At 37.5% G+C, this 16,696-nt stretch overlaps 1 protein-coding gene across 2 annotated transcripts in view; it reads right to left on the bottom strand.

The window, feature by feature from the left end:
- ERC1 (ELKS/RAB6-interacting/CAST family member 1) overlaps positions 1-16,696 on the bottom strand; it is a 299,516-nt gene that overhangs the window by 88,784 nt on the left and 194,036 nt on the right. For both annotated transcript variants that reach the window (XM_075051104.1, XM_075051105.1), the window contains exon 15: positions 16,114-16,274. In XM_075051104.1, the coding sequence (XP_074907205.1) occupies positions 16,114-16,274 (161 nt within the window). The remainder of the gene's footprint in view (positions 1-16,113; positions 16,275-16,696) is intronic.

Raw genomic sequence — 16,696 nt, 5'->3', positions numbered from 1 at the left:
GATTCTATTAAAACGTGAAAATCTTGGCAAGAACAGGGGTGAGACTTGCCCACTGTCTGGGTCCCTTTCCCACCCAGCCAACAGGGCAGACTTTTTAGTTCATTATCACCTCATCAGTGCTCCTGTCAGCTGCCAGCAGTGAGAAAGGACTAAGCCACTCACTAATTCCTGGCCTTCCCGCCTCCACTGAAGCAGCAGTAAATCCAGAACAGATGGATGCTCTTTAACCCTCTCAATCCAGACACCTACTTTAATCAGTCTAATCAACGCACTCAACTCAGAACAAGGAATGACTGACAGACGCGGAATGACGGAGGGACCGAACTGTCGCAGCTCAGACCCGTAACAGAAAACACCACTCCATCTCCAATGCTCTGCTGATAAGGGAGGCAGCTGGCCAAAGGCAGCAGGCCCATCAGGTCCAGAGTAGGACAGACCTTCTATCGAAGAGGAGAAAGCAGTGGAGGAAGGGATTATGAAGCAGCAGAAGATTATTAAACATTAAGACCTCACCACAAGGATCTCATCCCATTACACAAGCTATGAATGAAGACCACAAGGCATTTACTCCACGCAAAGGCAGCTTTTGGTTTTGCAACTGGAGTTGCAGTTCAAGGCAATCTAACAGCTTGCCGTCATAGTCTTTTCTTTCCCAGGACACAAGACGTAAGTTTCAAACCTTGCCTTGTGTTGTCTGAGACTTAATGGATTGCCATTTCAGTGCACCAAGCCAGCAGAAAACTAACTCCAGAAAAATGTGAACATTTTATTGCTAGGTTAGTATGCTGAATTAGTTCAGTGGAGTTTCGTGAGTGCCAGATCCAGTGTAAAGGAGGAACTGGGAGCGGGGTGCAGGACCAGATGGGTCAGTACCTCAGCCTGCTGTGCAGTTGGAACACAACTCCTCATGTTCCTGAGAACGTATTTTCAGTCTTTGCTTGTATGCTGCAGAGCACAGCTTCATTCATACAATAAGGTAGAATCAGAAATTGCATGTGAAGTTTAAAATGCTTCTTAAAGGGGATTTTCCTGAATCACAACATCAAGAGGAACTCTTCTCTTTATTTTCATATTCATGTATTTCAACAAGGCCTAAACAACTGTGTGGAGAACATGGCTAATTACAATATTCAGAGAGAAAGAATTTTTTTCTTTAAGATTCTCTGTATGATTTTGTTTTCCTTGACCTGCTGCAGAAGACATGAATAAAGAAACAGTATTACAGTCCTCTGGCATCTCAAATAGTTTTACATACTTAAAGGCTTAAAGAAAACCTTCACTGAGTTATGAGAAACTTATAGGAGAAAAAGTAGCTGTATATTCCGTTTAGAGCTTAGAAACTTTATAAAGTGACTTGGCTAAGGTAAAATTGCACACCTAGAAAAATTTATGAATGCCATATAGAATGACTATATTTCAGTCTTGCCATTCTGGAGCATCTTGTTTACAAAAAAGAAAAGACAAAAAGGAAAAAATTCAAAGAGTAGTAACAAAATGATAGTGTATTTGTAAAACCAAAGTCTAAGTCCTGGGAAAATTCCAAAGTGGTGGCTCTGAATATAGATCAGCACATGGCATGAATTATTAGGAGCATTGACACAGCTTAATCATCCTTCTCTCAATCAGGTTGCTTTTTAACCTCAGCAGTCTTACTTGTGTGATCAGAGCTTCTCTCTTTTGTACCTTTTCTACATGTACATAAAATCCTGTTGTAAGGAGCTAGATAATAAAGAAGAGAAACGCAAGAGTCAGTTAGCATCTTGCCCTGTATCATGTAAACAATACCTCCTCTTTACCTAAAGGCCTAACTGAAACCAGTTTCCTGAACCCAGGAGAGGTTGATAAGCATGATGTGGAAAACAAAGCTTTAAAAAAAAAAAAAGTAATTAATTTCACCACTTCTACAAATATTATTGATTAAACAGTATAAAGACCATCCTGTCCCTGCATCTTTCATAAGAAAACCGTGCCCTTCTCTTAGCATTTTAATTTCTCCATTATAAGCCATGCACTCAAATTTTAAGCTAAATCTCTGTTAGTTTTATTCACTAATGCAATTAATTTAGTGCACATCTTCATTCACAAAAATGGCTTTCCACATATCATTTGTTAAAATTCATAATTTTGCTCCTTAGCTAACACTGGCCAAAATTTGCAGGATTAGAAGGTGGTTCTGGAATAATGGAACAACCAGCCTTGTGTGAGCAGGAGAAAGACTGTTTCGGCAGTTGGCCAATGAAACCAGAACTCCCAAACACCTTTAAGGACAACTACAAAGCTTAGTAACTACAGGAAAACTCATTCAAACCTAGGTTTTTCTTAAGTATGACTACAGTAACAGTCAAAAAGACAAAAAACATAGATGAGTTTATTCTAACTGTGAGATAGAGTGGGAAAATATTTGTGCATGTGCCTGTTATAATTCTGTGTGTTTTCACTCAAAAGATAATCAAGGACAGCAAAATTATCTAGCAAAACCAGAAAAAAAAAGTTAGAATGACATTGAAATATCTACTGTTAGTTCTTTGTTAAATAATAACGTACTTAAATTACATAGAGTAATTTATTTATTTTTTTTTTAAGTAATGCAGTTCAGTCATGGAACAAGCTATCAAATACACTGTAGCATCTGCAAAGTAGAAGGTGAAAGTTAAGAGTCAGCTACTAGCAATATTTTAGGAATAAATTATTCTTCCACAATATAAAAAAGAAACACCTTATTAAAAGACCCTTTCAGCCTCAGTGATTATGACTAGCCTATGGTGTGAAGTGGCTTGACTGTGAGTGTTTTGGAACTAACCGTTTCAAAGCTTTTAGGAAAGAATGTGACCTGAAACGTCACGAGAACAATGACTCCTAATCCCAATGAGCCTGGGAAGCACTGCGTTCCTGAATAAGCAGCAGAGGACCTTGACTGAGAACATGACTCTTTAGAGGGGCCAAAAGACGTGATAGAAGTTCAACTAAAACAATGAGGTCTCGCAGCATAGAATATGTTTATGATGCCACTTTTGGGGTTATTAACACATTCGGCATCACTTCAGGCGACCTCTGTTAGTGCTGAGAAGCTGTCTGACCAGACTGCAGTCTTATCTCTCTAACTGATGCTGATGGGAATTGGGAAGAGTCAGTTGTTCTTCGTGCCTGCTCTGGGATTTCATTGACCAAATAACGGTATCTAATGTGACATCAGGTGTGCTAGGATACAAGAGACAAGAGGCCAGCAATGTGACACAATATATGGAAGATCCATGCCTTTCTGAAAAGGCACTTGGAGATCCAGTGGGATAAGCTAGTGCACCTGAAATGGCAACAGACTCCTAGGTTCAGACAATGCAGTGCTGTTCTCCTTAGAACCAACAATTAAGCCATGAACAGGTGTCTCAGAGCTAGGAATGAGCTCCTTTCTCATCCAACGTATATCTTGTGTGTAGAATGGTAGAAGTCTTGAAAACGTTTCTTGGAGTCAAACATAAATCAGAGATGGTCACTGGTAGGCAGAGAACAAGGTTCTGAAGGCCAACCAAACAAAGAGGAGAAAGTGAAGACTTGAGGAACACAAAAGATGGGAAAGAACCTAGCTGTGTATCTCCCGGTCTCTGTCCTATTCAAAACAATTTTCTAGCATGAACAAGAAAACTAATTTTAATATTGCCCTTTAAACAATACTTTAATAACTGTCCTTTATTCATTTGCAATGGAATATAAACTGTATGTATGGAAAAAAAAAAAATCTCATTTCCTAGCAAATGAAATCTTATATTGGAGTGATTGGAGTGCAAGATACAGTTAAACAACTTGAGCTTTGTCTGGAGGTCACTCTGCTACAAGCAACCCAGATGATTTTTTCATGCCATTTAAATTTATCTGTGGTGAGTTTTCCTTATCCTTAAATAAGATAAATACTTGGGTTTTTTTCAGAGGAGTATTTTGAGAATTAACATGGCATTTGCAACTGCTTTAACATTCACAGATGGAAAGTGCTATATAATGTGAAGTATCATAATGAGAACTGAATACCACAGCATAAATTGAAACTATAGAAGGCTGAATAATTTAAAGAAAAATAAAAATCTATTCCTAGAAGTTTTTTAAGGTCATGTGGAGACAAGTTATTGTATCCCAATTTGATGAGCAAACTCCTCTTGTTCATTAAAGGTGTAGGTGTGTATTTTGAAGTCCCAGCAGACTGCCACCAAGTTCAGCTGGAAGAGCTGAGAAGGTAATGAAATACTTCCACTAGACTATCCTAACTCTTACCTCAAATCAAAACACATAGTTAAGACATAAACTAGAAAAATGTGCAGCACATGAATTGCAAAGAGGAATGTGACTTTTTTTTGGTGTGTTCCTTCAGTTAATATTTTAAAAGACTTTTTCTAAGACTTGTAGGGTTTCCTTGGGAATAAAGCAACTGAAAAGGTAGATTTTGGACTTCACAATGCATGCTCCAGACCAGCCATATCAGTATATAGAATGGGGATGAAAGTGTAACTGAAAATCTGTGACGGTTGGTCATGAGGAGTCAAATTTTCCATCTTTTCCAAGCAGGCATTTCCTGCTGATGGTCTGCTGATTCATGTACAACTGCTTCAAAAATGACTTGGCAGTGGGAACAGGATAGAGCAACTCTAAAAGAAGAGTTGAGGGTTTTATTCCATGCCTCATACTATAACTTGATAGTTCTTAAACAAGTATTCCTACCTTGCAAATACATTGTTATCATTAAATCACTCATCTGCAAAGAAACTTACAGAGCTTATCAGAATCTACAGAAAATTAACTGTACTTATTTATAAAATAAAAATCACTCATACCCTAGGCAGGTCAAACAAAACACAGGTGGTGCATGCACATTGCACACATGTGAGCTTCTGCACCCGGAAAAAGTGTAACAGCAATTGGGCTAAGGTAGGTGTACACTAAACCCCATGTATTTCATTATTAGGACTCACTAGTGCGAATAAAGCATAACTTACTACACTATTTACATATTAGTTCCACATTGCTATTTTATCAGTTAGTAAAACAGAAAATGAAACCAGAACAGATATCTATTAAAAGATAATGCATCTCCCATGTATGGGAATAAAGCTTTGATGTTATTCATACCACTGAGATGAAAACCAGAGAGTTGCCCCGTGTAATTTCTGTCCCTCTAAAACTATTTTCATTAAAGGTCTTCAAGTTCTGCTTCAGAAGCAGGTAACAAAAGAAGAATTTCTTACACTTAGTTGTATTTAAGTTGCATTGAGAGCATATTTGTCCATAATATGCAACAAGAAATTCAGTATTTGTATAAATAATGTACTTGAGACAATGGACATGTATTCATACAGATCACAAAGGCATCTGGAGCACTCTGTCACCCCAAAATGAGGGCACAAAATGTATAAAGAAAGGGTTTGCCAGCTACGGTGTCTCTAGGCATCCCTGACTGTACTTTTAAACTTCCCACACGGAGTAAGTGCTACTCCCATACTCCATGTTGTAAAGGAGGCAAAAGCTACAGCAGCTGAGACCACTGGAGTGAAGCCTTGGTGAGAGGCTGCTTGAAGGGGCTGCGCATGACTACAGTGCATGACTCTGGTACACAGGCTTCTTCTGTTTGGGCCAAATGCGACATTGACACACTCTGCAGCTCAGCACCAAACACCTTCTCCATTCTCCAACAGTTTACTTGCATTTCTGCATATGTGCTGGTTTCTTTTGGCTCCAAAGGCAGCTTCACCTGCAGGGTTTCATTTTTCTGTTAGACACCTTGCTGTTGATCTTCCCTTACTGCACAAAAGAACTTGCTCCAGTGCCTCTTTCACAACACCTTCTTTGTAGTAAACGAAAGCCTTAATAATTATATTTTGATTGCAGAGTTGATTAATTCTGACTTTGTTTAATTTGCGACCTTTGCTGAGATCTTTAGGGCTGGGAATTAGAGAGCACACTGTACCACTGTACTTTGGACACTGTGGGTTTGCCAATTTGTTTCATGCCTCATTTGTCACAAAACCTATGAAATTATAGTCCAAAGCCAGCTTCATATTTTTCAAGGCAAGGCAAAAATGTATTTGTTTTTGTTTTAAATTAACATCTCCTGGCTAAATTAATCTAGTTTTTCAAACTCCAAACCAAAGCCCTCACTAACAATGCGAATCTAGCAAGTGAGACAAATCCAAAGATCAGTTTAGCAAAAGAGAACAGATTGCTTCTCTCCAATTACAGCACTAAAGTGGCAAGATAAACATACTCAATTTTAGGTATAGACATATCATAAAGGAAGAATGAGGATGTAGAAAGCATCTGTATGAGACCATGCTAGAAGAAAGAAAAAAAATGAAGAAGTATGTATCTTATATGCACAATATTTCCTATTAAACATCTGTGTCTCAAACACTGAGATATTTAAACCCCTACAAACCTAGTATCTTCAGATTTTAATTCCTGACATCACTAAAGTTCTGTGGCCATGGGTGAACAAGTCACTTCATGTTTTTGTTTTCAGTTTGCTCCTTTGAGGAACAATGATAGTATTTCTCTGTTTTTATAAAAAGGAAGACTTTGACATGTAAGATGTGTCAATGAAAAGAACTAAACTGCAAAGTGCTCTTATTAATAGTTGCATTATTAATATTTTTGAAGAAAATGTGGCTAGCTGAGGTCATAAAGGCTTTTCCAAATATCAGATTATATCCTTGGCATTCTTTATAACCCAACCAGACCTAACCGTTTCAGATTTCCTGCCTACTGAGGCCTTGAAAGGCAGCAAGAATTTTGCAGCTACCTTGAACCAACAAATTGAATGATGTTTAATTCTTTCAATTAAAAAAAAAAAAGTTTCCTTTGCATGAAGAATACTCAAAATTGTTTACCTACAAGAGTAAAATTTCTTTTTAGAAATTGAATCTGCTAGCCAAAGTCAGTATTAACAGAGAGAACCGAGCCCACATAATGTGTAGAACAAGCTAATACATATGATACATATATTTTTACAAGATACATTTTTGGTTCTTACAGACATTCATTAAGGGAAGTATATGACCTGTGCTGAAGAATCACGAAAACCTGCAAGATAACACCCTCTCTATCCTCAAGTTCATCTAGTCTACCCCGAAAGCACGTTCAACTATATTTAAGCTATTTGTGATATGTTGGTGTAATTTGTCTGTAAAAACCTCCAGGGAACAGTAATCTACGGCTTCCCTAGAACCCCTCTTCACCTTATTGAGATCACTTTGAATCCTCATCTTGTTCTCCAAAATATCTGAACACCCACCATGGCATTTTGGCAATACATATCCCTTGGCTTGTCAGCCGCTTCATTAATGGACATTCTGAACAGTGGCAGACTTGGGAGAGACCTCGTAACACAGGTTTCCATTTTGACAATGAACTACTAACTATTCTTTTCCAGCTACCTGCTTATTCATTTTATAGTAGTTTAATCAGGTATATAATCCCTACTTTGTTGATGAGACAGTTCTATAAAACAATGACAGAAATCCTCCCGATATCAAAACATACCACCTCTACTGTATTACCAAAGCTATGACTTGGCACATGGGGACACCTGGTTCATTTGTCATGATTTAGTCTCAACAAATTTAGGTTCTCTGTTACTTAACACTTTACTATTTTCTAAGCATTTCCAAATAATATTTTTGATCATTTACTCCAATAACTTTCTTGTAATTGAAGGTAGGCTCATGAAATCCTTGGCTGCTCAAAGCTACTTGCAGTAGTCGTCTTTTCACAACAGTATCAGTGGCCTTAAATCTTTATTCATGAAATTAAACTAAATGATCAAGCTAGTTGATTCTTAAGATTGTACAGAAAATACCAGTTACATCATTTAATTTAACCTCATACGCAAAGCTTGATTCCTAGATTACCTAGTGGAAATAAACTAGTGTGATCCTTTAGTTTTCAATGTTTTCCTGACATCAACTTTAAAGCTGTAAAATGCTAGCAGACTGAAAAAGAACTATGGGTTTACAGAAAGCTATAGCCGTATCTATTCAGTGGTTGAGGAAAGGCTGTAAAAAGGGCTTTAGGGAACACCAAATATGTCACTGAGTCAAATAATGTTTCAGTCCTCCCTACAATCCTATACATACTAGTTCCTAGTACCAGGAAAGATAGTTCTCTATCCTGCAATCTGCCTAAACTATAACACTGGATATTGGACTGGGGACAAGTGACTCAATAGCAATGACAGCATTGCTATTAAAAAGAAAGACACTTAAAGACCTTCAAGAAAGACACTTTTACAGTGCTTAGTGTCATCTTTCAGGATTTCTAAATGAACAGTTCTGGTCAATTTTCATGTTTTTAACTCCTGTTACATGTAGTCACTTGCTCTGCACACAACATACCACCAGACAACCCAACAACATACCACCAGACAACCCAACAACATACCACCAGACAACCCAACAACATACCACCAGACAACCCAACAACTCCCAAATCCTCTCACTGTGGAGTTTTCTCAGAAATTCCATAGACTTGCAAATGGTGCTTTTCATTTTGCCTAAAAGAACTCAAAAGTATTGTTTGGGAAGGGAGGAAACCAAAAAGATACATTGAACATTCCCATACAGTATAAAGACAAAGACTGTAGGGACTGCCAACGACTTGACTCATTTCTCCAATTTTTCTTACACAACTCCTACTTGTTGTCCTCCAGGACTGTAGGGAAGCAATTACTTGCTTCAGAGGTTATTTCTGTAATTAAAGCAAATTGACCTGACTTTCAAAAAGGAATTTCTGTTCAACACCAGAAAACAGTCTGAAGTTAGACTTTGCCTTACCTACTCCCCGCAAAGCTACAATGTGATTTTAAAAACAGTAAAAGAATGACTTGCATATGCACAGTGGCCATATGAGCACATCTAACCTTTGAGATTTCCCTCCTTGTATTTTGAACTACATTGACGATGTCCGGATGGGATTTACAATGGCTCAAAGCTACTATTGTTCACACTACATTAAATCTACAATATATGCAATGAGATACCATAATATTTTCACTTGGAACTTCTATTAACCCACAACTTGACTGTATTTAATGAAATATGTAGTGCTCACAGAGTTGATTTATATGCATCACTATTTACAGTGCACGTTTATAAAAGAGGAAAAAGCACCCTAAGGAACTCACGGTTCTTTTGACTTTAACAGAAAGTAAAAAGTGCCTGATTTGGTTTAGCTCAGTAACACCCCTGGAAGCCCCAGAATCTTATAGCTGGATTAGGGATGGCGACAGGAATCACTGATGCAGCTGAAACAGCTAGCATAGGAAATGTACTATTGCTACCAATCCTGAGCGAAAACACTCCTGCATATTTTAAAACAAAAATCACAGTCATATTTGTGTTTGTCATGTATAGAAATATATAGAAACAATAAAAAAGGCATGCCGAAAACCTGGAAATCTATTTTTGTCAGTGTTGTTCTAGAAATAAGTGGAGTGGAGGATTCACACACCCATGGGGAAATTACACAGATTCTCTTGAACAGATAACCCTTTAGTTCTGACAGAACTTCTGAATGTATTTAATTATACAAAGAGTATGTTACAATATAGTAGAAGAACAGTGTTTTGTACTGGAAAAGGCATACAGAATTAGCTAGCAGAAGGCGGTATATTGGTACCCTTAAAGCTATCTTACAAGCAATCTGTTCTATACGTTAGCCGAAATAAAACCATCACTCTCTCCATTCCTCTACCAGTTTAATATTGGGTTAGCTGAGTAATTATTTCTAGAAAAAAAGCACAATTCTTGTAATTCTTTTATATAAGATGATCTGCATGCAGGTTATGGTAAAAACAATTTTTTCCCAAAGCAACACCCTTTGGGCAGGAAGTACATGGGGGCAGTAATGACTTCCAAGAAATTATCTTGTGCTGCACCTGCTAAGTGTGTTTGCAATAATGAACCAGCAACCTGAGAAAAGACAAGAAGGGTATTCATACACTAGTGCTAGGATTGTGCAAGCCTAAAAAATTTATACATTTTAGTACTCTGTATATATATGCCAAGATCTCTACTGATGAGATCTTTCACAGCAATTTCTGTAAGAATGCTGTAATCTATTAATAGAAAAGAAAAACATAACAAAACCTGTGTGTTCTTAACAGTGAAGCTGTATGCTATGTTTTTCACATTTTCACTTAAAAGTGGTCTAACTTCCTTTCGCCATCTAGAAAACTATGTTCCAAGAACTACTGAAGGGATCACTTAAACTAAACCCAGTCCCCGGAAAACATATCCAGAAGAAAAAATAATCTCCCATGGAAAGGAACGGAAACAAAAGTACAGTGTAGCTAAATTCTCAGCAAGTTAATGACTGGACCTCCTTTTCCCAACTCGTCCCTACAACATTAATAGTCTTAGAAATTACCAAGTGGAACAAACCCCTTTAACACAACCTGGTGCACTTTTCAGCAGTTGGTCTTGCTTCCAGGCCTGTCATGGCTCATTAAGATAGTATAGTACTTTCTCTCTGCAAGACTCTTCTCGGGGACCATAGAATTAAAGATAAAATGAGATACGGAGGTTTTATGACAAGACAGAACAGGACTGTGACATACCATGCCAAGATTTTAGTATCTGAAAAAGCCACACAAGAAAAAGTTTTCAAGGCAGGTGAAGAGTAAAAACAAGCCAGTTACAAAAGATAAACATAACTTCCCAATACTTAAAGAAACAGAGTAAACCACAACAATCTAATTCTGTGTGTGCTCATATGGGGCACCTTATTTATGTAGCTTTGCTAAAGGATCACTTCTTTGCTTGGCAGTTTATCTTCCCGTGAAACTTTGAGATTCGAGTTTAATAGCTCTCTCACCTAGGTGAATCATTTGACCGACCAGTTTTGTACTGCTGCCCGTAAGTGGCTTAAGCTTTTCTGCTTATTTCCATGACTCAGGACATCTAGTAGCCGTTGCACTGAAAACGAAGCGGCAGGCTGTCTCTAGTGCTGCCACAACACTGAGTGTCTCAGAGCGCTCAAAGGCTCATCGACAACGTAGGAGGACAGAAAGGATAACAGGCTTCATTCCTTAATTGCCAAGAGAAAAAACGTGCAAAAGAGATTATGTTTTCTCTCAAGCTTTCACCTGAATTAAAAAAATAATAGCAGAAGCCACCAAACTTGAAGGTAACCCAGATCTACAATTACATTTAGGAACAGCCTAATGTTTCATTACAGTGAGGAGAACTGCGCAGTTAAAAAAGAAAAAAAAATTCTGGCCTTTCAATAAACTTTAGCCTTAAAAGACACACAATATATCTACGTGCTGTATTTCAGCCTTCCTATCGGAGTCTGTGTGATTCACTTGGAGATTAAAAATAGTTCCAAGGTCAGTTTATTTCCAAGTATTTAAACATAATGTCTGTATTGTTCAGTAATTAGAAATGGATAATTTTTCACATTTCAGACTACTGCACTGAACTTTTTGCAACTTAAATGTCAAAATCTAACTGGGTGACCATATATAATTAAAATAAACATATATAATTACATATTTTATGCTTGACAGTTATAAAGGACAAAACAATGGTAACAGGATATTGTTGGGTTCATTTTCACTGCGTGCCCCGAAAAAGACATTTTAAAGAAAAAAAATATCTGAGCTTATAGAAGAAAAAAAGGGACTGATACAGATGCATATGTTCAGCTTTGCCCTAGACAGTAAATCCTACAGACATGGAGTGCCCCCTGTGGGATTTTAGCTTATTTAATTTCACACAAAGTAATTATAGGAGGTGCTTTGGTACCATTGCTGCAATCACATGATGGCCTGATATACCAAGTGGCCCATAGACCTTATAGTCCAGTTCAAGATGATGAAGAGTTTGTGTTGGGCCTAGAAAGCCATACCTTGCAGATGCAAGGTTAACGTATTAATGCTTTGTAGCACTGACAACAAATATGAAGCGACTTCAAACTATAGAGACAACTGTTTATACACGTAGAACATATACATACTTCGGCAACTAGGAATCACTTCTCCTCCTATAGGCATAAACCATAATTTCTCTAATCACCAAAAAAAAAAAAAATTCTTTAATTTCCAGGAAGACAATTTCTGATGAGCTGACAAGTTATCATTGGATGGACATTGATATTTTTTTTTTCCCTGGTTCTGTTCACCACGGGTGCACATAACCCGAAATATTTTCGTTTGGTTAAACTGTTTGCTGCGTTTGAAATTACTTCACACCTCATTTTGGATCAACTGAAATTACTTTTCTGGCAAATAAACTATGTGCCAATTAATCAGTTTCTTTTGGACTACTTTCAATTTCAACCTCATACTCATACCTCCAGACAATATTGCTTTATTGCTGAGAGGATGAACTTTTCAGAAGATAAACCTCAGCTTCCACTGACTTAATTTTCAGTTGTGAGTGTTTGTGTGCATGCGTTTGTATTTTTCTTATCTGATAGCCAGAAAATGAACACATGGACTTATCAACCATCTACCAAATATTTTTAAGTGACTTGCACATCATGCAGGAAAACTTTAGCAGAGATAAGGATGAACAGTCTTCCTGCATAGCACCGCCTAGGCTGGCATCTTATTTTTCATAGTAGCCCTCACATAGCTCTCAACAGGCCTTCCAACTCTGAGATGAAATAAGGAAGGAATACAATAAACAGGTTCATTAAGCTACACAGGCCTGGTTCATCTCTGATCACTTCCTACACTCTGTATCAAATGAAACACTATCTGCAGGATGTATTCATGTAATTAGAGACTACTGTGATAAATATTCAAAAGACCACTCATGTAAAGTCACATAAGAAATCAAAAGACATTCTTTGACAGCTTGATTCTGAAATATAAATTATGTTCTATTTTAACAATTCATTAGTCTGTAATACCCTTGGTTATTTTTGAAGAAGAAAGAGGATAGTAAATTATTCTTGGACAAGTAATAATCTTTCTGTTGTGTGCCAGCAGGATGAAGGATTCAACTCTGAAGCGCCAACTACATTATGTAAGTCTGCATCCCTTGAATTATAGGGCTGGCAGCAATCGCAATTAGCAGGAGAAGGCATAATTCAGGAAAGGGCTGTTGGACAGTTTTCCAGGTCTGAAAGAACAGATTGAGAAATGCTCCAACTGGGACTTTTCAACCCCAAAGCAGATGACGAGGAAGAACCTTCTGGTCCTTCTGACCATAACAAAAGGCCTGCCTTGTCAAGAAAAAAAAAAATAATAAAAAAAATCTCTTCTTTACATGCAGACACAGTGTCTGTTCCCCTTCCCTGTAAGTGCAGTGTCCGCTGCTACAGTTTTGGCAACTGCATGAGCTCGGCCCCAGATTAGACTGTTTGTGCTCGGTTATTTTCACACACTGCCAAAATTTGCTGACAACACCAGGAGAAAAAAAAAGGAAAGGAAAACTGGTGATTTTCAACAGTTTATAACTCAGCTCAGCCTAAGCAGGTTTTTATGGGACAAAGAACAGAGATTTCTCTGTAGACAGCACTTTATTCCTGCCTAATTTAAAAGATTTGCTGTGAATGATGGAAACATTAGAACTTCTAAAAGAAAACATAACAAAACAAAAATCCTAGCAGTTCACTAGTAATTTTTTACGGTAGATCAGGTTTGGTGATATAAATAGAGACACCATTATCTACCTCTCTCATAATTATTTACAACTAAGTTTTTTAAAAAAGAATATGAAAATATTAGACTTAAAGGAAGAGGGCTTCAAAATATGTAGTATTTCTTTAAGGAGCGAAATTTCTTCCTTGGAATAATTCACACTTGAGCTATTCTAGTACAACAGTATTCCCTAAGGAGTGTGAAATGATCTTCTCAGGGTTACAGAGTCAGTAGTAAACACAAGTTCTACTCTAAGAAACAGTATTTTAAATATATATTTTCCCATACATAATAGCTAACAACTTCCTATTAAAACCCAGAGGTAACTTTCTGGAGTCCTCTTGTTGCTTTAACACTTTCTTTCAGTCCATATCTAGAATCTCCTAAAGCAGCATTTCATAAGCTATTTTTCTTGTATGCTCCCCTGCCCCATTAGCTGACTGCAGGGCCCAGGCTGTTAAACTTGCACCTCTATCAAATCTCAAATTTAATCAGTGCTGCTTTTGATCACCTCAAACTTTTCCTAGTGAAGCATGCCCTAATACTTGGGAAACAATATTGCTTTACTGTGTCTTCAAACAGCTCTGTACAACAGCTATTGTTTTCCATTAAGAATACCAAAACCAGCTAGCTGCTTCACAAAATTGAGCACTCATTCAATTACAGTTATTTTTGAGTTGAAATAGTAGGAAACGTTTTAACAACACTAGAAACTCTTTGAGAAACTAGAAAACAGATGACAAGAGTGCTTTTCATAAAAGGCATAGGCTGGGAAAGTAGGGCAATGAAGAATATACTGGAGTTTCTGTATATAAATATGAGATATTTAATTGACTGTGAGTCCTCAGTAGAGACTTGTTTGCAACAGAGCCTCATGGTGAGGGTGGCTTTTTGAAGTTTGGATGCTTTTGGCAGCTTTGTAGAACTTTAAGACAGACCAGCTATGACTAAAACATGCTCAGCGAGTTAACTATACAAACGTGATGTTTTTTCCATGTTTCTCTCCATGTGCTGACAGCATTACCATTCTCTCCAGCATTCTTCTTCCTTCTGAGGTACAATGGATCTACCAGTTTATGCAGTTCCTGATACTACATTTCAGTACAACAAGTTTCCAACAATAACTTACTCAGCTAAGAGAGGTCATCATTTAGAAGAAGTGAGTAGTTATATTAAAGGCTGTAGACCTACACAATTCCAAATACATTTCAGGATATACTGTACACTACGTGTACATTTTAATGAGAAGGTTTGGCAGAGCAGTTTGGCAGAAGAAAGTACTGCCAAGTGATTGGATATGGGATATATCTCCAGTTGCTTTGGATTCCCACATCACCTTAAGAGCTATTCTTCCCATCCCCCAATACACCAACTCTCAAGGCAGTCAAATTTATAGCTCAATAAAATTTTTTATTAAAAATAAAAAGTGTGGCTTTTAAATACTGCTCTCTTCCAATGTCCTTATGCCAGGTCTAGATCAGAGTGTTGTAGCTGAATATGAAGCTGGGGAGGCTTGATCCACTTTATACAGTCCTCCTAAGTTAGAATTTCAAGATCTAAGCCACCTCTCTTTCCATTTTGTAACAGCTGTTTTTCTATCCTTTCATTAAAAAAAAAAAAAAAAAAGGAAAGAGACTAGCGTAGAAAAGTTAAATAAATAAATAATGGCTCACAAAACCACAGTGGAGGAACTACTGCTGGTCCTGCCAATAAAAATGTTCCTTCTCTTCAGGGCTGGCTAAACAACTGAAAGTGTTTCTAATGAACTGCTGGCACCACTATCCATCATTGCACTAAATGGATTCATGTCTCCCTAAACTAAGGATAACTATTTATCTATAATGCACGGTCAGAAATTAGGAAGTATTTAAGCCTTAGAAGTCTAATTCCTCACTTCTCCCCACCTCCTCAAAGCTTGGTTTTATTCAAACCTCCTTATGTAAAGATGATGAGAGAAGCCTGACTGATAGAGAACTTCAAACTCTGTTCCAGTGCTTATGAATCATCCATGAGTTTGAAAAATACTTTAGCAGACCAGACATCTGCAGTCTGATTTTAGCATTACAACCACCTGACATTTTATGTTTAGCTCTTCCCTCTTTTTTTTTTGTCATTTGTTACATTGACTTGCATCTTACCTTAAAGTAGATTATAGGCTACTCAAAGCAAGATGGCACATTCATAAGACACACAAAATAATTGAGTCCCAATAACTGTTTAGGATCTTTGAAGATGCTATTGTGCAAATAACAGCAGTCTACTGCAAACAATCAGAAGGAAGAAATGTTTTTCAGCTCTAACAAAAGTGTGAAAGTCATGTAGGTAATCCCTGGTCAGAAGTCACTTCTGAAGGCTTGACTGATTACATAGATAGCTGCTATCTACAGAGACATATTCATTCAATGGCTGTCTTTAGAACACCAGGGATCAGAGGAGAATTCAGAGATATCAGTAAAACATGCCTACAGACAATGAAAAGGAACACTTACTTCATTTCCAAGACTTCCTCCAAATGTTTCCTTCTCTCAGCTCGTAGGTTGGTCAAATGAGTTTCCTTCTCAGCCAAAGACTGTTGTGTAGAGGACAATTTTGCTTTCATTGACTCCAGCTCTTGCTTAACCTTCTCCATGGCCATCATCAACTCTTCTACCTGAAACATTTTTGGGGAGGACAGGAGGAGAGAAAAACAGTGTAATGTGATCAGCTGGAACTTACTAAATGTCACAGCTAAGTTGGAACACAAAGGTAACCAGTGCGTGTACACTGCATAACACTTCTGTAGACTGGAAGCATCATCTAGTGCTGTGGACAGTACATCTACACTTGACTGAAGCAACATTACAGTCTGTGAATTAACATAGTCTGGTCACTGGAATGTTACCATTACAATACCAAATTACAAATCTTCAACTCTTCAGTATTTCTATTTTAGAAAATGTACCACGAGGATAAAAGGATGGCCTGTATATATTAAAATCATCCCACAAAAATGCTAGGTATTAAATGGAATACATCAATAATATACCAAAAGGATAAAAAAACCATCTCTGTAAATGATGCCTAAAGAGAAAC

This window comes from Buteo buteo, chromosome 19 (assembly GCF_964188355.1).
Source record: "Buteo buteo chromosome 19, bButBut1.hap1.1, whole genome shotgun sequence".
In the NCBI taxonomy this organism is placed as follows: domain Eukaryota; kingdom Metazoa; phylum Chordata; class Aves; order Accipitriformes; family Accipitridae; genus Buteo; species Buteo buteo.
Note: the sequence above shows the minus strand (reverse complement) of the source record. Positions and strands in the feature narration are given on the sequence as shown.